The following is a 23,882-nucleotide window of genomic DNA, read 5'->3' as shown; positions in this document are numbered from 1 at the left end:
CCAGTTATTCTTCACCTTAGTTAAGACTTTCATAACTCTGACTCTTAAAGTGAGTGTAACTTTTTATTTAATGTAATGATTGTAAAAATCAGCAGTTTATTAAAGAAAATTTCAATTATTTTGGGTTGAAATATGACCGAGGCATGTTCTTTCATGAGATTCAGCCCTGTTCATCCACTTCAACTTCTACATTTTCCTTAGAAAAAAAAAGATGGCCATGTGCAGGACTAATCAGGGCTTGTGCTTCAGCTTTTCATTAGTTACCGAGCTGTTATCTAACTTCTTATGTGTACTTGTACATTACGTATGTGTATGTGTGAATGACTAATGGATGGTTCTACTGTGAGTGTGTGAGTATTTGTGTTCTCTGAAGGAATATGAGGGTGTGAAGCGATAAATGGGGGAGGGAAGTAAAATAAGAAAAGCCAAGTCTAGCCTTTATGAATAAAGACAGTGAGCTGGTATACAGATGATCATGACATCACTGTCTCTGAATGAACTGTACTGGGACCATTTGTTTAATGTGCAGGTTAAGTTTAGGGCAAAAAAGCTGCTTCTTCATGGAGATGCCTTGGTGAACCGTTAATCTTATGGTTAACAGCAAAATATGCATGTTAACTATATTTAAAACAGCAGTATGTAGGATTTCACCTTGAAATGAGTTTAAAAATAGGCCAATTTGTATTCTAAACTGAATTTTACTAAGGTGAATGGCTTTGGTTTCTTTTAAACACACTCGCACTCAAACGTCTGTTCTGGGAGTATGTAAATTTGTGAGCGGGTATGAATTCCCACGAAAAGGAAGGATTGCTTTATGGTAGCAACAAATGCACGTATATTTACGACGGTGAATTCTACTAACTTAACTGTAGGGGGCTCCAAAGTTTGAAAATACACATAACTACATACAGTTGCTTTAAATATATTAACAACGTGCTAACACTGAAAGCACACTTGTGTTACTATTAATTAAACAAGAAGTGTTTCCTGATATAAGAAACCCTATCAGAAAAAAGTAAAGAAGGATGTCTCTTCTCTGTTAGTCGGTCACCAAATATTATTTTTCGCAGTGATGTCTAGTGCATTCCATGAGGGAAGTGTGGTCAAGAACATTTGGCATGAACTACATTTTTGTTTGTTCTGTATACATAATATTTGTTAAGTGTATATCGGTCTGTGGAAATTATGTGCTGTCTATTGTAAGACTGTGGATCAAAGTTGACCAAATGACGCTGAGCTCCTTCTAGTGGATAGAGCTTCTATCATCTGAGAAAAAATATTCCACTACCATTATTTAGGCCATAAACGAAGCGATCTTCAGTATACTAGGTCCCTTAATGCCGTTCTTTTTTAATCTGATGTCCTGACTCCATATGATACGGTTTAAACGCTTGGACCTATTTGTCATAAATGTATATGTCGTCATCTGTAGTTCAGAGTTTTGTATAACTAGCTGCCTTCCATTACAAGGCATTGAATGCCTTACAACATATACAAAAGCATTTCAGGCCTACTAGTGCTCAAAATATCCAGCTATTCTCCACGTTAGTTGCGACTTCCATAACTCTTGGATGGAGTAGGTTTTATATATATATATATTTCATTTTTGTTACATTTCATTTTCACATTGTGGACTGAGATGCGAGTCAGGATAGTTTCTGAGGATGCAACATCTTTAAAAATCGATGGAATCTGACAGAAATTAGTCCATGTGTCTTGGTCTCTCAGTGTGAGTCGTTATTTCGTGTGTAAAATGAGTGTTTAAAACCACTGTGCTTGCTGTAATGTACTCTTGTCCACAACAGTACTGTTTAATAGAAGATTCTACGACAAGAGTACATGAGAAAAATACACTTGAAAATGTGTCCTTCTCACAGAACACCAAATATGAATTCCAGTGACATCATAATGGGCATGTTGCCAGGGCAACAATTGGAGGCATCATTCTAATTCTCTGTAAATATGTCTCTCTTAACAGTTCTAATAGTGACATGTCAGTGCTTCACAATTCATTTCGATTCCCTCTCTGTTGACATGGTTGGTATCAGAAATAATTTTGGTTTGTTTTGTGTTCTTTCTTTGGTTTTGCGTTCTGAATGGGGTCAGAAAAGACAATTAAAAAATAAATGTTTGGTAAAGTTTTTAGTGCTTTGTTTTCATATCCGGAATATTTTATATATAATATGTAACAATAAAGATTGTAGTGTACAAATCCACATTTATAATGTATGTATGTTATAATGCAATAAATAAAAACAAAGTATTATATTAAATGTTGTATGTGTGTTTCTTAGGCTGTTAAGAAAAACGAATGCTTTTTATCATTTTTAATGTGTCTCAAAATACTGTGTAAAGACAATGGAGCAAAAAAGCCATACTAAAATATTGCAGCATTGACACTTCTGTGGTAGTTCAGCTTCAAACGTCAAAGGTGTTTTTGCATAGTCAAGCCAGCTCAAAAATCATTGTAAACACATAATACAGCTTAAAAGCCAGAAATTTTGCATGCTCTGAGCCACCAATATGGTTTCTGCAACTCTAAACTTTGTTGAAGTCATGACAGTGTACATATTTAATTATTTAATTAATTAATCCTTATCTAGGACGACAATTTCACACCTAGCTATTAATATTTTTATAAAATGATCCCTGTGCAAATGCATATTTCGTTTTTGTACAGTAAATCTGGCCTACCTTTTTTTTTTTTTTGTCCATGGTATAAATGCAACTTCTGCACTATCTTTGAGGTAAACTTGATTTTAAAGAAGACTAACTGATAGTATAAAAAATTTAAGTCTGTTTAATTCTCCAGATTGACTTTATTGACGAGGTCAGCGTCTCACAGCAGCCTGAGAGCGAAGGAACTACAAAACGCCATTGTTTCCCGTCGAAGAGGGACAGGAAGTCCTACCACTAGATGCAATGTGTTGTGCGTGGATGGATAACGACACATCTGAGCAGCAACCCAGAGGCTTCGGTACCAGTTTCCGACAGCACTGTCATATTGCATCGCATTAAGCGGAAAAGCACGAATCCTCCACGCAGACCCACTGATGACATTTAAGCAGGTAACGCTAATACACGCGCATGCAACGTGCCGCCGCGCGCTTTAGACGATGACTGTACTCTTAACCCGATTAATATTAATAATGCTGTTATTAACGTTGACAGGCGGTAACATGCCTCCATTGCTTAACCCTGTGTTTTCTCCGTATATTTTATTATTTTGCATTTGTACTGAATGCATTTTTGGTGCTGTGCACGCGCTCGAGGTTTTCCCTGTACTGCAGGGGCCGGTTTATAGACAGCGTGTTTAGGGCACTTCACAAAGCTCACTGCTTAGTAACCAATGCAAGGTAGTTTGACAGCGCACGCACCACCCGTTTAAGATAGGTATTTCCTCCATTTGCATGAGCTGATATACATCGTGTTCACTCAGCAGTCGTTTGCATATGGCTTTAGCACCGCTGAAGATGAGTGGTGTTTATGACTCGGTTACCGTGTGTCAGTCTCGACCCGCGTGCACGTCATTGTCGTGCGATTATCGGGGTTACTCGAGTTCAGATGCAGCGCTGGGCTCTTGTCTTCACTGTAGTTGATGAATGGGTTTTACTTATGCACTATAATTGACATTAGTCGTGTTTTTATACAATTCCAGCGCATATGTGTAACTGCATTTGGGTCTTTAACATGTAAAATTGTTCCTGCTATATGCTTATTTACATTTTCTGACTTTTTTTGAAAGGCTGTTATTATTTTAATTCAGAAGAACCGGTTACATTTACAGTAGGCTACCTGGAATTCTGCGCCGTTCCGTTAAATGTTTTCAAGCTTGAATTAAGGTACTGATTACTAAAACGCTCTTCAAAATTCAGACACTGTCATAGCATGCACTCATGCAGCCTTTATTTTTTTTGCCACAGGCTGCTGCAGGAATATTAAGAGTAGTATGCTATACCATCCATATTAAGCCAGAGTATTTGAATTTACAGCAAAGTTAGAGCTGTCTCTCTTCTAATTTCTTTTTAGTCAATAAAAATCAAAGAGCGCTACCAGTGTAATCTGATTCATTCCAAACAAATAAAGGTGCGGCCACATATCTGCAAAATCTTGCAAACCGATCAGGTCCATTTTCTATTGCAGATAGTCTAGTGATGTATGGAGCACAGTTCATATTTTTAAGCCAAAAAGTTTTCTGTTTGTCCACATGGCAATATTTATTTTTTGACAAACTTGAACATGTTGTGTGGATTCTTATTAAAAAGAGTGTATTTCACTTATGAAGAATCACTGAACAACGGTTAATATGACTGTACCTTGAGTTAACAAGCTAAATATCTTTAGAACTACAGCGACATATCGAACTTATCCCAGATAATTTCTATGACTATTCAAACATACCAGTTGTCACTCACAAGGATGAGCTCTGGTTTCCTTCTGATTTCAGGCTTTTGTCAGTGATCTTCATTAACTGTTAGTGAACAGGAAATCAGGGCTATAGTCATGTAGTAATGTATGAACAGCATTATGAACTGGCTTGGTTTTAGTGTATCAAAAGCACATATGAGTTCACTGAATTGCACATCAAGACATTCATTAGGTCTGATTCAAACTCACTTCATGAATTTGGATCTACATTAACGAATTAATAAAATTGTAGGTCTGCCTCTTTTTTTGTATTTTAATTTCAATATATTGTTTTGGCCAGTCAATTAATGGGTTGCAAAAGCATTGGAAAATTGTTTCATTGCTTTGAACTTTGTTTTATTAAGTGCCATTCATCTATACTTTGGTCTTAATCCAAACCTGTCATTCTTTGCCAGCCATTTGGCACATGAACAATATTTTGTAATCCTCCTTCATTAGAGCAATAATGTATTGGCTCAGAATAAAAGCTGTTATTGAATCAGTTATTTTGACCAGGTTTAATTAGAAAATTCATGTAAATAAGATTGTTTATTATAAATGAGTAGTCCATTTTCAGACGTTGGTACTTTTTGTTGTGCCGGAGTAATGTATAATTGCATGCCTTTGGGAGGATTTTTAAATAAAGATATAAATTCTTGATCCTTATATGTCACACAGTGTATCCATGACACTGCTCTGCGTTAGACAGAACCTTTCTAACATTACCTTTAACCTGATACAGCTTCTTAATTAAACCTAACACTATTACTTTGCACCTGAGGTAGATAACAGCAACCCCATCTTGATTGGGGGCATGTAGTCACATTGTTGTTGTGCAACTTCGTTTTTCACGATTTGAATGTGGGTCAGAGATTTTTAGCAGTGACGCCTTGACATTATCCTCTTAACAGGTCCCTGCTTCATTTGGACAGCAAACAGGGCATTTATCTTCTGTTTTGTAAAAACGGCTTGACTGACATACACCATAATGACTTGCAGGCCGCAGGATGTTGTTTTCGTTTTGAAGGCCGCTTGCTTGTTTCTAGTTATTCAGTTTTTTGTGATTTGAGATATGAGGGAAATAGTGTCTAATTGCCAGTTTTACTTCATTTGTAAGATTATTTGCAATACTATGTCTATATCAGGAAAAGTAACAGAATTGGAAATGTCCTCACCACAGCAAGCAACACAGTTGAACAGATCTGGGGTTTCATCCAAATGTTGTTAAATTGCTGCTGCATTGACCACAATGTTGGAAAGGCTGAGGTTGTTAAAGTGCTGCGAGTTGAGGCTTGGGAGGGAAGGAAAACCAGTGATGTTGTGCAGTACAGTGAAATTGGATTGTACAGTACTGAATCCAAACACAAGTTTTGTGTCTGCACTGTTCTTCTACTATCTGTGAGCAAGAGATGTCATCTCTATTTCTCAAGATCGGTGATTCGTGTGAGCGGCCTGGTTCGTCACCGTCACCTGAAACTTGTATGAATAAAAGATTTACGTGGATACCCAAATTGGCCACCGTTGTAAATTTTTCACATTAATTTATTGGTAAAGCCTTTTTAATTAAAATTAGCAAACACAATTGAAATAATTCTTTTGGTTATCCCTGATAAATAAAGCATAAAATTTGTTTTAATTTTTTTTTTTTTGCATTTAATTTTCTAAGTAAAATGGGTTTTAGCCATTTAACATTTAAAGACTGCTTCAACACTGTAGCAAATGGGAAATGTATATAAATCATTAATTGTAATTTATTTATATCAGCTGCCAGTAGTAACTATAACAGAATTAATATTGTCATCTACTAATCAGTTCATCCAGAGAACGTACGTATCAACTCTAAGAAATAATATTTTCATGGCTACAGAAAATAACTTACAGTATTAAATACATTAGAGCAGTGGTTCCCAAACTGGGGAGCAGAGCCATGACAAAGGGGTCTCGGCAAGGCTGAGGGATAGTGTACAGTCAGCAGATTATTTTGCAAGAGAAACTCTGCAGGGTGATAAAGACTACACTGTGTAATCTTCCCGCTTAGGCCACTTGCCTGATAAGTAAATAATTGAACGCAAAATATTCATTTAACATTTTAATTACCTCAACATGACTCGCAGTACACGCTTGAGCGCTCCGTTATCAGTTTTAGTAGTTATGGTTGTATCAATAACAGACCACTAGATGACACTTTTGAAGAATCAGAGTTGTATTGCAGGGAGCCACGTAGAAATATAAATGAACGATGCATGATTATGCTCTAAGTAGCCTATGTATTTTAAAAGTTTGTGAAAATACTGTCAGTGCCAGCTACGTAAAGCAGATAATGAATATACCAAAACAATGTGTCTACATCAAATGAGAGCGGCGCAATGTGACAAAAATAAGTAGAATCTAGTGATGTTCTCTGCTGTGGTGCGGTGCGACACGTCAAATCTCCAGCACTTTGACACAAAGGACCTTTGGATTTCCAGTGTTTACTTTGTTGCGTCTAGAGTTTTGAAAAGACAAGAAAATATGACAGGCATATCTCGCCTAAAAATATTTTTCTCTACAAAAAAGTTAGAGAATGTAGCTAGATCAGATCATAAAAGGAACATTATTCACAAAACGGTGATATAATCGCTGTTGTAATTTGTGCACCAAAAGTTTTATTTACTTATCTAAACAGACAAACATATAATCACTCATACATGGGGGAAGGGCAAGTGAGACCGAATGAATGAAGCCATTAGAGAAACGGAGTGGAGCTATGAGAAGTGTTTAGTTTACTATACTTGCATTGCCTTGGTCTTTGACAAGTGTCTGGATGTAGTCTCGGATAAAAGTCTTGATGGTTTCAAGGTTTGAATCACTAGGCGTGTGTATCACCAGCAAAGTTACAATATGTATCACAATACAGATCCCACGATACGATACGCATCACGATACAAGGCTGCACTAAATTTCACCTCAGAAGAATTTAGTCAAACAGTGGTTTTTTAAACACTGCATAGTTCTATAGGGCTGTTGCTAACTCTATGTATACCTTATTTATTATATATGTTAACTATAACTTTTAAGCCAATCAATGGATGACTTCCCAAAGAATGCAGACACTGTATTTTGGTGGAAAGATGGAAACTTTGGAAGCTTGGGGGCTTTGGAATTTTTTTCAGTAGAGTAGTTAGGCTCTGTAGCTGGAAAATTGGTTGCCAAAATGAGCATATGCATGGTCAGGTAACAGGTTTGTTTGTATGTTTATAAATGCCAATGTGTGGGTGCTGTTTGGCATATGTTTTGTACTTGTACAAGGATTAGCCTTTGTGTGAGACCCCTGGTGTACTAGGATTGAAAACACCGTGCACTGGCCAAATGACAATTATTGACCACTGAGTCCTTTGTCAAAGTTTGACTTAACCAAAGCAGTTCTGACTTCAAAAGTTCTGTCTGTTGTTAATGTTCATCTTTTGTATACATTTTGGTTGACACTTGAAGTATGTAGAAGTTTATGAGACACAGTATCAAAAATAACTGACATTTTTCATGATGTATTTATTAATCAGTATCTAAGAGGAGCTCTTTAAAAGAAAAAAAGTGCTGTTCAAAGGATGTAAATGTATGTACAGAATAATATTTATCCTGAAGTTTGGGGAAATGCAGAGATGAAAGAACATTTTCAATGGATGAAATTTGTAATGATAATGTCTTTTTTTTTTTAAATGGCTGTTTAAAGAATTCTTAGAAGTGTTTGTTTGTTTGTATGTGTAAGATACTGATTTGATTATAGATTTAGATTTAGACATCTTGACCTCAGCTGCAGTAAACTGCTTTGGTCTCACATAATGTATAGGTTTTATGCTACACACCTTATCAGGAGATGGCTTTACAAAGTGTTGAAGAAGGCACATTAGAAGTGACGTGACATACAGCCAAATATGGTGACCCATACTCAGAATTCGTGCTCTGCATTTAACCCATCCAAAGTGCACACACACACAGCAGTGAACACACACCAGCAGTGGGCAGCCATTTATACTGCGGCGCCCGGGGAACAGTTGGGGGTTCAGTGCTTTGCTCAAGGGCATCTAAGTCGTGGTATTGCTGGCCTGAGACTCGAACCCGCAACCCTAGGGTTAGGAGTCAAGCTCTCTAACCACTAGGCCACAACTTCCCCCAGCTGTAAGAACAGCTGTACACAGGACATTACACATTTAAGAATATATGGACTCTCTGCAAGGGTTTTCCCATTGATACAGTACAGCAACAAAAGATCATCTCACATCACACAAACTGTAATTATCCCTAGTTTCACATTTTGATTCATTGCTGACCCCCAAAACAGTCAAGACCTTCATTAATCTTCCTTACTTTCAGCATTTAATGTAAGATGCAAGTTAGTATGGCTCTTTTGCTCCTTTCTGTCCTCATATTTCCCAGGTGATCATCACATCAGAAAGGTGATTATTCTTTGTCCTTTTTTCCTCCAAGTATGGATCGTGGAGCACCTAGGTATTTACCGGTATTTCTTTTAAGAAACCGTCACCATTGCACATAAATTCCTGGAAGAGGTTATGCTGACCTTTCTGAAATTGGAAGAATTGAGGAATCTAAGTTTAATGCATGTATACAGGGATCGCCGGCATAGTATAATCAAAGACAGATGGACACTGAGTTGTAAGAAGCCAGAAGAAATGAGATGAAGTGAGCAACAGAAGCACAACAGATAAAAAAGGAAGCGCTGTTGTGTGATGTAGGCCTTTGGCACTTTGTGTTCTCTGTTTATGCCAGTAATACAGTTGTGCATTCATGGCTTTGGGCCATGACCTGCCAGATCTTTCTTTGTCAACACCTCATCTAAACTGGACTTGGGGCCTTGTTGACCTTGGATGCCAAAAACAAGTTCACAGATCTACAGCAGGGCAAGCTTGTCCAGCATGCTACAGCACCCACAGGCCTCCAGAATCACTATCGAAACATATCATGCCTCCTTTACAAGATCATTTAAATGCCAGGGAGTGGGCTTGACCCTAGAGGCTCCTCCTGGTGGCTAAAAGAAGTCACCACTGTCCTGTCCCACTTAGCTCAATAGCTTGAAGTTAGTTGAAGTAAATGCAATGTGACTTATCCAGGGTGCTGCTTCAGAGTGCTAATCATTGGTAATCTAATCCCGAGGAGATTAGAGAAGAGGAGGGAACACAGGATGCTGAGAACTGCTCTCTCTGGCTTAACAGAAGGTTGCCGCTACATCCACGTTGTGCTGCAAGACTGCTGCATCTTGCTAAGGATTCGATAATTTCAAACTGTGCTTGGAATTTGGGATAGCAGATGGTAACAGCATCCAGTTGGAGTTCAGCATTGGAAGACTGTCCTTTGTTACGTCCACTGATGTGTGGTTTTGAGTGCTGCTGTCTTAATGGGATCTAGTTTTGTTTCTGCTTGCATCATCATAAAAGTGCTCTCCTTCTGTGGGATTAGCATTAGCATGTGGCTGTAGCCAAAGCGAGACCTTGTCCACCTCTTTCAACTTTTTAAAAGGTTTACTTTGCCAAGTATTTTCAGGAGTACTTTCTGCACTCTCATTTCATCCGTCTCCAAGCTTGTCAAGAACAGGACCGCCTGTCCATTTTTAAACGAAAGCAGAGGAGGCTAATTTCATAATTGTTCTGCTTTGAAGGCCTATCAGCAGAAGTGAAGATGCTGAACCAGGGGGCTGTGATGATCTTCACAGGAATCTGTGGGGCGTTAGTGGTCATGGCAGTGGCCTACTACGCCTACTGGTGAGTCTGGCTAAAGTGCATCAGTGGATTGATTAGGCCGCCTGCTGCTTATGTAAAAGGTTATTGGATTTGAGACAGGCAAAGGTCAAATAAGATACTTGCCTAACACTGTGTCCTAACTACACGCATCGTGACAAGATTCAAGCGACAAGCAATTTGGGTGTCCACACTAGACACACACAAAATAATCAAATATCACAGCCAATCAGAAGTGTGTATGGGCAGGCTCTCTTTGGAAGTGCACTGAAATTGATAAATTTATAATCTAATTCCTAAATATTAAACCTTTTTAACCTCATTAAATGTACATACTGAGTGACTGATACCATCTTAGCCATGGAGTACACTCGTTGGTTGGCGGGTTAAAATAGTCGAAAAAAGTTATTCAAATTCACATTAGACATGTTAACATTGAATAACGCACATAATCAGTACCTGCATATCACTGTCATATAGTTTATATGTTGTTTTTGCAGCCGAGACGTCGCAAAAATAGAAAACGTTTCTAAATTAAAAATTTTGCATGTCGCCATTGCAGCTAGTTAGGACAAAACCTCTGATTGACATGGAAAAGATACCTTTTATCGTGGCGTTGCGTGTAGTTAGGACACGGTGTAAGACCTTCATTTGTAGTTATTTGCATGCCTGTCATGTTTGTGGGTGTTTAGGGCACTATGGTGACCATCTGTTGCACAGTTGTCTCTATAACAACTGAAAGGCCACACAGTGTCTCAGGTTTTTTTTGCCTGTATATTCTTCGCTTTAAAGCTTCACAGAGAGTCAAATGAGCTGATACCAAATTGTTAGCTGAAGTCTATCTGAAAATTGATCTGCTGTGGAAGTGTTACCGTCTGAAGCAAAACTAAACTTCCTCTTTTGTGTATTTTTTGAAGTATTGTTACACTGTGGATGTTTATTTTTTTTCTTTTGCACTCTGTAAATTTGAAGCTTTTTTTTTTTTTTTGCCTTTTTTTTTATAGATCTATTTTGTCCATCTTGGAAAAAGATGGCCCCAGGCTGTCTGATGATGCAGGCCAGACAGCTGTTAACTCCTAAGCTGGATGATCCCTCCATCTCTAATCCCCCACCCTATCAGTGTAGCTGTCATGCTACTAAAAAGTGAATGAGGAACAAGTTAAACAGATATAAACTTACATGTATCTAGTTTTTTTTTTGGCATATTGCATTAAATCATCTTTGAGTCTGGCTTTGAGTCTCAGGTCCGGTACGGATTGTCGCTGGGGGGAGTGGTATCTCTCCACCTTCAATACCTTGACTGATGTAAGACCCTTGAGCAAGGCACCAAACCCCCAACTGCTCCCTGGGTGCCCCACAACATTGGCTGTCCACGGCTCTGTGTGTGTGTGTGTGTGTTTGTGTGTGTGCACTTGGATGGGTTTAATGCAGAAAGAAAGTGACGTGAGGAAAGTGAAGTGTAGTTTGGCCAAGTATGGTGTCACATACTCAGCCAAATGTCACTTCACTTCCTTTTTCTACAATATTCACTCATCATGACTGTAAAGTAGGGCATTCTAAGACAGTCTACTGCAGTATTTTGTCTCTCATTTAGTAGAAAATGTGGTTCACACCCATTAACCATATTAAAGCTACGATAGGTGATTGTCTTTAGAAGCATTTTTTGTTACGCTGGTTGAAAGTCTCTTTGCACACCAATAGCAATCATTAAGTACTTAAAAGCAGTAATGCTCAGAAACCATGGAGCCCCTGAATATAGTTCTAAACTAATCTGCACAAAACAAAATCAGCAGATGAGCTGAATGAGAACACAAATTCACTCTCTGACAGCAGGTGGCGCTTATTGAACAGCGGCAATATAGCATCTCCTTGGTTGCAACTTTAAACAAAGACGCACCACAGTTATGAACACCACTTTAATATGCATTATACAGAGGCAAGGTGAAAAGAAAATACCATCTAAACGATTCTAAAGACCATCCGTTCTCAAAAATATATACTTATATAAATCATATAAACTCCTACCCCCAGTTGTATCAAAATTCGTTTAACATCTCAACCATTTTCAACCGTTTTCAACTGGCTCAGGGTGCATCGTTACATGCCTAGTACATCATTTACTTTTCTTGTTCATCAGTTCTGTATAACCATTAATTTAAACCTAGGAAATAAACTAATAAATACAGTGAATGGGAGTTTTGTGTGCTCGGGTGCTGACATTCTCAGTGCTGTCAAAATTAAAGTCCCACTCCCACAAACACATCGGGCAAACCGGAAAACTTATCTACAGAAGCCAATCATTTAAAAAGAGCTGAAATCTCAACATTGGCTATATATTGGTGAACCACTAGTGGTCTGTAGTGCATATGTGACCCTGGAGCACAAAACCTTAAGTCGCTGGGGTATATTTTTAGCAATAGCCAAAAAAACATTGTATGGGTAAAACTATCAATTTTTCTTTTATGCCAAAAATCATTAGGATATTAAGGTTTAGATTGTTTTCGTGTTCCATGAACATATTTTGTACATTTCCTACTGTAAATATATCAAAACATTTATTTTTGATTATTAATATGCATTGCTAAGAATTTTTAAATGCGATTTTCTCAGTATTTAGATTTTTTTTTGCACCATCAGAATTAAGATTTTCAAATACTTGTATCTTGGCCAAAAATAACATCAGCTTTCAGATGATGTATACATCTCAATTTCGAAAAATTGACACACAAGACCGGTTTTGTGCTCCAGGGTCACATATAGTTTGGTGGAGAAAGTGAAATGTGCGAACTGTATCATATAGTGAAGTCTAATTTTGCTCGTATTTCTTATACTCTTCTCCAACAATTTGATCAGGCGATCCCTCAGAATGTGCGTACACACTCCCTCTCACACACCTAGTGCAGCACACCAACCTTTCATTGGTGGTTTTGGCATTCAGAGCACTCTGCCATTCCCTTGATCTCTCTCTCTCTCACTCACACACACACACACACACACTTTGGTAAAGTTCCAAAGTTTACTTCAGTTTGTGCGGTGGTAGATAGCAGTACAGAGTTCAACTCTTTCCTCCCCTCCCTCTCTCATTGTTCTTCCTTTGCTCCGTGTCGGTCCACTCCAAAGTCACAGTTAACTCATTAAACTTCCTATGGGTCTTCATCTCAGGTTAGTGATGTTTGTGTTCTGTTTGTCTTGGCTGATGTGTTGGTAGAGGAGCTGAAGCTTTGTCGGTTTAAACTTTTACTCGCTGGTTTCTAGCTGCCCCCATGTTGGAACACGATTGTTTGCTGTTTATTTAAAAAGGCAGCACATTTGGCAGATTTGCTCTTGTGATAAATGCTAATTCACAGGAATCATCGACTAGCTTAGAAGTATTACGGTAGTTAGAATAGCCACTTTTCCAGTGTTTTACCTGATAATATAAGATGGTTTTGCTTTTGTCATCTGATGCTTGTTTTCACATCTTCAGATTGAGTTTAAACTCACTGTTTAGCATTGTAAGGCGTCCTACAAATGAGATCGTAAGACTCTCCTAATCCACCATAAACTTTTGTTAGCTCCCAACTCACAGCAGTGATTTTACACATACAAAAACAGATCAAGCAAAACACTGCACTGCATAATAACTGAGAAAAATGATAGTATTGATGGGGTCAGACAGGCCTCCTGCAGGTTACCAGGTGGCCAGTTGCAGTAGTTTGGCAACTTCCTACTGAGTATCAGATTTAACTGCAAGGAAGCATTGAGCTTCAGTCCTCTCTTTGCATTTGGCTTAGTAGTGCTTTAAAAGATTATTTAGCAAATAAATTTGCTGAAGCGCTCATTTTGTTAGAGTATTACTCCAGTTTTTGACTTCCAGTTGTTGTCTTGTTATCGGATTAAGCAGTGCTGGGAGATTAAAGCCTGATAAGCTTTCAAACGAGAGACCTTTAGATCCAATGAGTGTTTGTGTGATACTGTCTTTCAGAGTAGGATTTTTGTGCATGACAAGTCCTGTTGAGGTGAGGTGTTGCCAAATAATAATGGAGAGAGAATTGCTGTTGGGGGGGTTGTGAAATTGAGGCAGTCAATGCATGCAAGTGAGAAAGGGAAATTGGAGGAGGTGTTTGGTGTTCCTCCAACTGGGTGAAAGGGTGTGTGTTTGTGCACGGTGTGTGTGTGCAGTGCAGCTGTACGTGTGTGCAGTGCTGGTGCATGTGGTCTGTGGTCATTAACCCTTGGCTACTTTACAGTGGATTTTTGTGTGTTGGAACAAGATGTGGCAGTAAAAATAAACCGGACTAAATGTGTGGCTGGTGACTGTTGCATTTATGGCTCGGGCCGTCATGAATTCTCTAAATGCGCTCTGTCTGTTTTTCTCTCAGGTCGGTGGTTCTAAGTGAAGGGCCGTGTAAAAGAGGGTTGTAGAGACAAACCCGCTGTGGTGAGTTAAACTTTCATGATATTTAGTTTGATGACTTAAATTATATGTTGGAACATTTTAAACATGAATATCAGAGAGCAACAGGATTGACTGTTACAAATTCCAAAATTGCACAAGTCCATAATTACATATTTGCAGATATTCATAAAGTGAATTCAAGCTGTATATTGCGTTATATATGTGGATATATATACTGACGCAGTTTAGGTTTATTCTTTTGTTGATATTTTTCAATTTTTATCACTAGTTTTCATGGTATTGTATGCAAAATCTTATTGTCCAATCAAGTTAGGGCACTATTATATATTATTTTTTAAATAGTTGTATGATCAGTCCGTGTAATTTCTGTAAAAAAAAAAAAAAAAAAAAAAAGTTACCCACTAAGTTTTATACATTATGTAACAGGAGTCTTTCTGCCCCCCATGGGTTCTTCTGCCTTAAAAAGTTTGAAGACCCCTAGTGTAATGTAAATAAACCCTAATAATAAAAAAAGCCTGTAGACTGCTGCTTAATTATGAGTAAGTTTTAATGTTGCATCTCTTCTGTCTCTCTTGTCCTCTAGCAGTGTGTGTGGGAGCGTGTGTGTGTGTGTGTGGGTGAGTGAGTGTGTGTGTGTGTGTGTGGAGGGGGCTCTCAGTCATGGGTGTGGTGGCGTGGCTGAAGAGTCTGTTCGTCCTGCAGCTCTTGATTGGCTTTGTGTTCGTGGTGAGCGGCCTCATCATCAACTTCATCCAGCTGTGTACCTGTGTGCTGTGGCCCTTCAACAAACAGCTGTACCGCAAGATCAACACCAGACTCTCCTACTCGCTATGGAGCCGTGAGTCCTTTGTTTGTCCTCAGCTCAGTGTTTCTGAATATGCTTTTATAGACTTCTATAGCAAGTACTTTTTGTTTACCTTAATGAGAATGTTTACTTTTAAGTGAATTTATTCCAAAGATAGGTAACTATTATTGCATTATAGATAATATTTATTTATTTCTTAATTTATGTATTTATTTATTTATTTGCCTTCACGAGTTGTGCATTGCAGGTTACTGGACAAGAAGCCATTATTGTTGTAATGTAACATTTACGAGACATGGTGTTCTAGACGTCACATGCACAGACTAGTCTTGCATGTTACGTATGCATAATGCATACAGATTTAATGCTTTTTGGTTTCAGATCAAGTGAGCAATTATTATCTAACATAAAATTTACCTGAAAAGTCTTTTTAAACTTTCCTCTTTTTCTGTCATGTGGTTTCTATTACGATGTATTTATTTTTGTTTAATAAGAAAATTTTATTAAATGATTATTGCCAGAAAATAAAACCACTCTAATTAGTGTTTTAAACTTTTTTTTCTTTAGGCGTACCATGTTTTCTATAATTGGCAAAAAGAATTGCCAGCCCATATTAAAAAATGAGAGAAATTTAATTAGTATGAGTATGACAATCAACTTTTTTCTGTGTTAAGCAATTTACAGCATCCAATTCAAATTTATTTGCCTTTACATTTACATTTATTCATTTATCAGATGCTTTAAATAAACAGAAGCAATCGAGTCAACCATTTGCATGGCGCTTGTCACGATATAGATCATCCTAACGCATGTGGTGGTGTAATACCTGCCTGACACACTTTTCTACTGCTTTCTTAACAGAGCTGGTGATGCTGTTAGAATGGTGGTCCAGCACAGAGTGCACGCTGTACACCGATCAGGCCACCGTGGATAAGTTCGGCAAAGAGCACGTCATCATCATCCTCAACCATAACTATGAGATCGACTTCCTGTGTGGCTGGACCATGTGTGAGAGATACGGCGTACTGGGGGTGAGTCCTGACAAGCCGTGAAGACGCCGTAGAGAAGCTGTGAGGGATGGTGCTTTAAGATTTGAGGTGTGACAGTTGTGTCTCAAAAACATGAGTACATTAAAATCATCCAAACTAAAATGGAAGCTGATAAATGTGACTAGCTTCTTTTATGTAGCTTCCTTAAGAGAAAATTGTGCACATGATGCTTTGATTTGTAATATTAGAAAGTGGCTAAGATATTCTTCTGAAGAACAAAAATCATGTCTCACATGGATACTGGGTGAAATTATGCTATTCAGTTATATGGAGATGTTTCAAATCAGTACTTTTCAGTAAATAAAACTTCAAAAGTACTTGTATGCACATAAGTGAAAATAGTATTGGGTGCTGCAGGGCATTAGTGAAATTCCATTCATTGAAGAGCGTAATTCTGTTATTTACAATATCACATTTCTCTTTTATAGCCACCTGTATTGGTCAGTTTATGCGTTGTGCAGTGTTATTTATTTTAATTTTTTATATATACAAAATGTATCTATTTATTAAAATTTTGAATTGGCTTTATTTTTATTTCTTTTTTTTTTTATTAAAATTTTAGTTATAGTAAATTTATGAACTTTTGTAATTTTATTTTTTTAATAATATTTCTATTTAATAGTTTAAGTAATTCAACGTACTTAATTTATTTGTTTTTCCAATAAATAACTTAATTTCAATTAAATAACACATTTTTACACTTAGTTTTCATGGTAACATTTCTACATTTTGTTTAGTTTTTTGTTTATTTTATTTAAATAAAATAAAATATTTTTCAGTAGTTATAGTTAACAATAACAAAAACTCACCACTCATATTTGTTTTGTATTTAATAATCTTAGTAACCGTGAGGATCAGTCCCAGGAGATCTATTTGTCTTTCCTCTCTTGGATAAGTTCTGATGTTGGCTTTATTTGTTTTTGATTGAGTGGATGATTTGAATTATTTTTGCATTTTCTATCCTCCCTTCACTTTGATTTTTCTCATCCAGAGTTCTAAGGTTCTGGCTAAACACGAACTGCTGAAAGTTCCTCTGATCGGCTGGACGTGGTACTTCCTGGAAATTGTTTTCTGCAAGCGGAAGTGGGAGGAGGACAGAGAAACTGTCTTCAGTGGGCTGAACCGTCTCCGAGATTACCCAGAATGCATGTGGGTGAGTACAATGAGTGAATAGGATGATCTGATGACTTGATAATCAAGCAGAGCTTTAGGAATGACCTGAGCCTTTTCTGTTTAGCATGGTGATATGTACTGAGTATTTGATGAATTGTAGGGCTAACCACATCCTCAAATCCACCTAGTAAGATCAGTTAAAACGCGCTCTGATTGGAAGTTTCCATCGGCAAAAAAGATGCAGAGATTACGAAGTGATAGGATTACTGTGTTTAACACTGACCTGGGAAATACAATCCTCTGGTGTGTGTGTGTGTGTGTGTGTGTGTGTGTGTGTGTGTGTTTGTTTGGCAGTTTCTTCTGTACTGTGAAGGAACGAGATTTACGGAAAATAAACATCAGATAAGCATGCAGGTGGCTGAGAGCAAGGGCCTTCCGAAACTGAAGTACCACCTGCTGCCCCGCACCAAAGGATTCACCACTACAATGCAATGCCTGAAGGGAACAGGTCAGAAAAACGTTTCAACACACTCCATCACCGTCACAGAGCTGCTCTGTGTTATCCTGTTACAAGAGACAAACAATGCTTCCTGAAAATAGAAAATACCAGTGGTCCAAACAGAACATGTCCAAACACAAACTTCCTTATTCATGATGCTTTTTTGGATTTCCACCAGCCTGGTGTCTAATAATAATGTCCAAGTGTCCACTTATCGGAGACCCTAGACCGAGAGCAGTTATCCGTAACATGATGCTGTTAGTGGTTATGGTGATAACTAATGTTCTTCCTAGAATTCACATGTTCCCAAAATACTCTTGACGAGTTGCCATAAGAAAATCCCCACACATTTACCACCTCAGTTGTCGAGAGACTCTCCGTCTGTCACCTGCGGTCTAAATATAGGCTGTGAGTTTAGACTATATTTCAGGTATAAACTGCCATACAGAAGTTTTAAGATCATTAAACAAATGATTACCAAAACTCAATTTATTTTATCAAAATTATAATAAACCATTATTATAGTGAAATACTACAATATAAAATAGTTATTTTCAATATTAATGTTGTAATTTAAATGCAGATTTATTTTTAAATTTGGCAACGCATCTTTACTCTTCAGTGTCACGTGATCCTTTGCTTCTTAAGAAACATTTCTTAATATTATCAGTTTTTAAAAACACTTATGTTGCTGTTTTTGTGAGTTTATTTTCCAGCTTATTTACACTTTGTACCAATCTTAATCTTTACTGTCACTTTTGATCAATTAGATGCTGAAAAACAATATAAAAATATAATTTGACACACCTCAAACTTTTAAACCTTGTGTAAATAAAACAAGCCATTGTTGTTCGATGAAACAATATGATGTTATCACTATGCATGTCACAACATGATGCTTATTACAATTGTGATGCATATCTAGTATTGTGATTGTGTTCTGTGGTGCAGTAGTTAGTTTAAAACATATCACTTACAGATTGCTTGTGTCAGGATGGTTCTTTCCTCTAAAGAGGTGACTGAAATGGACTCGTGAACTTGATTTGACTGCAGATGGGCCATCATGAATGAATCATGCTATCCATCCTCCTGATTTCCATGCCAATTATGCTCAATTCATACTCTACTCTGTTGAGCTTCTTCCCCTCTTATCCTGACATGAATGATATCTGGTGCTCTGAATCTTTAATTAGATTAGAAACATTATTTACTTCAGGAGTTGAACCAAAAACAAATTGTCATTATTTCAGTTGATTTCTTCTTTGGAACACATTAGAAGATATTTTCAAGAATATATTGGTCACTTTGTCCATTCAGTTATAGTTAATAGGGAGTTTCAAGCTTCAGAAAGGTTCAAAAGATCTGCAAAACTGGCATGCGACTCTCCATGACACTTTATTTACAGTATTTTGAATTTATATGATGGCTATTTGTGAGGATAGTTCACCAAAAAATGAAAGTTCTGTTATTATTAACTCACCCTCATGAAGTTAAACCCGTATGACTTTCTTCATTGGAACATAAATACAGATGTTCTGAAGAATCTCGGTAGCTTGAGTAGCAATTGACTTCCGTTGCATAAACAAAAGCGCGAGGCTGAATGACATCAGAATGAGTAAACGAAGACAGAAGTTTCGTTTTTGAGTGAACTATCCATCAAAGTTCTATACGCTGTATTTTTGGAACATTCAAACATTTCATTCCGTGACATCAAAATGTATTCGTTCTGTGTGAACAGTGAAAGCGGTGTATGATGTCACGCTGAACTTCAAAGACAAGCAGAACCCGACCCTGCTGGGCATCGTTAACGGCAAGAAATACAAAGCAGACATGAGCATCAGGTGAGCCACGGAGCTGAAGTCTTCCTGATTCTCATTAGCTGCTTTAATTCCAAAATCTGACGTGAGATTTGAATTTAAGGATATATTATGATAAACGAGTGTGAGTGTCCAAGTTCTCGGTCACAAGCTTTTGAGTGTTTTTTGTCTTATTGCTGACCTGAAATCTCCTTAAATATTTGGATTAAGGTTGTAACGAAGAGGATCTGTTCCTCTTCTGCTGTGCTGCATGCGGTGACAGCGCCCTCTACTGGAGTGTGTCATGCTTCTCTGACCTCACTGTTGTGTCCGCAGGCGCTTTCCTGTGGAGGAGATTCCTGATGATGAGAAGGAGTGTGCTATCTGGTTACACAAGCTCTACCAAGAGAAAGTATGAAGCTCAGGCTTTATTTGAACTGTGTTTTTTGAGTTCAGTTGTTATTGTCTTATTTTGCGTCTGATTCATTGCATTTAATGTGCGCTGCAATTCATCTCACGTCTCTGTCCTTCAAGGATGCGTTACAAGAACACTATGAGAAAGAAGGCCGTTACCCTGGTCCCACCATCAAACCCAAACGTCGAGTTTGGACACTGCTGAACTTCCTGTTTTGGGCTACTCTCCTGCTCTCTCCACTTATTAACTTTGCCTGGGATGTCTTTGTCAGCGGTTCTCCCCTCCTCATCATTGGCTTTATGATCTTCCTCGTTGTCGGTCAGTCGTTGTTTTATTCGTGTGCTCTTGTAGTGGTTTTTGTAGCTTATTCATAAAGACTGAATTATAGATTACAAGGGTTGTTTTTCCGTATCAGTTAGTGTAGAGATCTGCGTGGTTGTGTACATTTTAAAATTACAAAATAGTCTTTTTTTTTTTTTCTTTTTTTTTTAAATGAGCTGAAACAAAACAAAACACAATTAATAATGAAAATAAAGTTTGGGTAATTGAACTCGGTCTGCTGTTCAGAGTGTAATATTCTGAGGGGATAAAGTGCAAAAAAAATTTACATATTGCTTTAGCATCATTTTTGTTCATGGTAAAGTGCATCCACTTATCTATGTTGTATGCATAAAACAGATCATGCCATTAAAGAAGCGCTAAGTGATGTTTTTGGGCAGTAGTTTTAGCACAGAAAAGAGCTGGCTGAAACCATGATTTTTGTTGTTGTTACCAAGATTATCTTGCACCACTAGTTTGAAGTAATACTTCAATAAATAACAATAAACTATCTAAATTGTCCCTTTCTACTAAATTATAAATATTGTTTGCTTCTGTCTAGCAATAGAGATTCATCAGTGTGTTATTAGTTGTTTTGATGATTGTAGGATTATATATATATATATATATATATATATATATATATATATATATATATATATATATATATATATATATATATATATATATAATCCTACAATCATATGTATATATCTCTACCTTCTCTCCCTACAATTCATTGATTGGAGGATTTTGCCATGTTTGACTATGGCACAAACTAAAAGCTATTTACTATTTAAAGAAATACCTTTAACCAGTAAATAGCTTTACAATTTAATGTGTGGCGAAACATGAAAGTAAACTGCATTTGTTAAGTGCAAGAGTTGAATATACCCTATTCATTAGAGCATACGATTAAAACAAAAAATTAGCAGATTTGATAAATTCCTGCACAGTTGTTTAGATGTCATGAGTTATATATCATTATCCAGCCACTGATGTGACTTCACTGTCACTGTTTCTCTCTCCGCAGCTTCTGTAGCAGTTCGCCGGCTCATCGGTGTAACAGAAGTGAAGAAGACAGGATCCAGCTACGGCAACATAGAGGCCAAGAAGGAGAACTAAACATTTTTAAAGTGTCAACACCGTGTGGCCACTGTATCGCTCACCCTGCAGTCCAGCCTCAGGCTCAAAGCTGCCCTGTGTGCAGTTACCCTTCTTTTTACAAAAAAAAAAGAGAAAAAATGCGAATGAAATATTAAAATCTCAGCATTGGGAGGTGTATAGGGATATAATTCTAGATTTAACTTAATACGCTAGTATATAAACATTATGATAATTTTTATGAACCAACTAAATGGGAAATAGAGGAGAAGAAACACTCATCAGCTATGGATCAATGACGAAACGCTCATCTTCTCCGCCAGAGAAAGATGAGATGAACCAGAGAGACCAACCGCTGATACCAATCACCCTATCAGTGACTAGTCCCTCCTGTTTAGCCCCACCCTTTAATTTGATAAGACCCACCTTTTTCCCCCCAAACAAGCCCACTTTTTTTGTCAAAGTCCTCCATTAAATGTTTTGTAACACTTCCTTCACTGCATCTGCAATTTCAGTAGTTGTTTCTTCACAGCGATCCTCTTTGGATCTTCACCCAAACCACACAGAGTCACTGCGATCAGGATTTCACGTCACAGGTCAGCGGAGCGTGCAGCGTTTGAGGAAGACAAACAGCCCAGCCAATCAGCAATGATGGTCACGACACAGCCCCTGCCCAACAAATGAACTGTTGTAGATCGTTGGTCTGTTTCAGCTGGAGTGAAAACTGTTCAATGTGACCAACTTGATGGTAATAGATACGGACTGAGCAAGGAAAAGCATGTCTACTGTAACTCCTGTACTCCCATTTTTGCAACCTTTTCACAATGGTGTCTTGACCCACTGCATCACCATTGTATTACTGGCTATGCTGAATAACCCCTAAATGTTTTCTACTAGTATAGTTCACCTAGAGCATCTCTTTAGTTAGTGAGCAGTTTTGTCAAAAAATGTAAGGCAAAAAATGATTAAGTTGCCTGATCTCTCTAGCCATGTGTAACTAAATACCAGGGGAAGAAGAGTGAGAGTAGCTGAATGATCCAAGAAGAAAACGATGAGTTTTATCAATAAAGAAAGAGTGTGAAACTTGTTGAGTGTGAAGTAATGACACTAATGGTTTGTAAATAAACTCTAGAAGTTTCTTCTTGACTCAAATCCATCTGAATTCGCAACTTTGCACTTCGTTTAAATCAAGTCTCTCTTTCTGTCACCCATTGTTTTTAATGTGCAACTTGGTACTTTTTCATGGCAAAACAGGAAACTAATAATGCAAGCCTTAATGGAACAGATCAGTGCAGCTTTGAATGGTGTACGCTTGGAAAGTCCAGTGTGGTTGTGATTCTCTCATATTGTGCAGGTTTGCTGACCCCCGAATCATGTGTAGATCACAGATAGATTTCGTGTGAAAGAGCTTCAGAAGCAGCGACGTGGATTTGGGAGATCTGCGTGACATGAGTGTAGCGGGTGTGAGGTTTGTAATTTAGGTCAAAGACCAAAGTTCATTCAACTAAAATATTACTGCACAATGTTTACTTTTTACCCAAACCTGGTTTGAAGGAATATTGAGTTAATGTATTTTTATTTTAACAAGTTATTTCTAAGAGACTGAATTTATTAATTTCACAAAAAGCAGTGATTCCCACAGTATTTATTTATTTTTTTTCATGAGATGATACTGTGAAAAACTAATCCATGTAATGTGTATGGGTGATCTGGGATCTGTGATTGTAGATAAGACCACTACAGACAGGGTAGGACTCCGAGCCAAGATCAGTTCTAGTACTCTGGTGCTGTTATGGTCTTATTATAAATGTTGCTACTGTATACTGTAGTATAGAAATGACAAGATTCAGTTCTTAGAGCACAGACTAAGTGGTGGGCTTTGGAACAGAAGCTAAATATTATTGAGAGTGTTTCTGACTTGCTTTCAAATCCCTCCTCAAAAAAGCTGTATGTGAACGGAGGTCGAGTAGAACTAAAAATGTAGTGTGTTAAAACCACAACTTTTTTTGTATCTTCTTTCAGATCAATTAAAGCATTCAATGTCTGATTGAAACTGGAGTTGTTTCATTTCATTCAATGAATAACCAGGTTGTCTGTAGGGATGGGCATTTTATATATGAATATAATGAAAGCTGTATTAACTGATAACACCTAATGAATAGAACTGAGAAACTTTTTGGGTTGTAAGTATATAAACTAATAACCAACAGTCAAATGTTTTGTATTTACTTCTTCCGAAACTTGATAT

At 37.5% G+C, this 23,882-nt stretch overlaps 1 protein-coding gene across 5 annotated transcripts; it reads left to right on the top strand.

The window, feature by feature from the left end:
- The first annotated feature begins 2,977 nt into the window (after nt 1–2,977).
- Nucleotides 2,978–23,687, top strand: LOC127948655 (1-acyl-sn-glycerol-3-phosphate acyltransferase gamma). Of its 5 annotated transcripts, none has more exons than XM_052545247.1 (10): nt 2,978–3,068; nt 14,498–14,556; nt 15,119–15,373; nt 16,202–16,371; nt 17,381–17,542; nt 17,857–18,010; nt 19,740–19,842; nt 20,134–20,209; nt 20,332–20,530; nt 21,564–23,687. In XM_052545247.1, exons 3-10 carry the CDS (start codon nt 15,196–15,198, stop codon nt 21,653–21,655), a joined length of 1,134 nt encoding a protein of 377 aa, XP_052401207.1. In that variant the 5' UTR covers nt 2,978–3,068; nt 14,498–14,556; nt 15,119–15,195; the 3' UTR covers nt 21,656–23,687. The 5 variants fall into 5 exon arrangements, with proteins under 5 accessions (XP_052401207.1, XP_052401209.1, XP_052401210.1 ...); XM_052545249.1 differs by having other exon boundaries at nt 2,981–3,068; nt 15,122–15,373; XM_052545250.1 differs by lacking the exon at nt 2,978–3,068 and adding an exon at nt 10,072–10,160.
- The last annotated feature ends 195 nt before the right edge of the window (nt 23,688–23,882 follow it).

The sequence above is a fragment of the Carassius gibelio genome, chromosome B1 (assembly GCF_023724105.1).
Source record: "Carassius gibelio isolate Cgi1373 ecotype wild population from Czech Republic chromosome B1, carGib1.2-hapl.c, whole genome shotgun sequence".
NCBI classification, from domain to species: Eukaryota; Metazoa; Chordata; class Actinopteri; order Cypriniformes; family Cyprinidae; genus Carassius; species Carassius gibelio.
This window is presented reverse-complemented; position numbering and strand designations above follow the sequence as displayed.

Bases quoted from the DNA above. Each gene is read 5' to 3' on its own strand.
- LOC127948655 (XM_052545247.1), top strand. From the start codon at position 15,196: ATGGGTGTGGTGGCGTGGCTGAAGAGTCTGTTCGTCCTGCAGCTCTTG. The intron at 16,372-17,380 runs GTGAGTCCTGAC...TTTCTCATCCAG, and splicing joins AGAGATACGGCGTACTGGGG to AGTTCTAAGGTTCTGGCTAA. The intron at 19,843-20,133 runs GTGAGCCACGGA...TTGTGTCCGCAG, and splicing joins AAAGCAGACATGAGCATCAG to GCGCTTTCCTGTGGAGGAGA.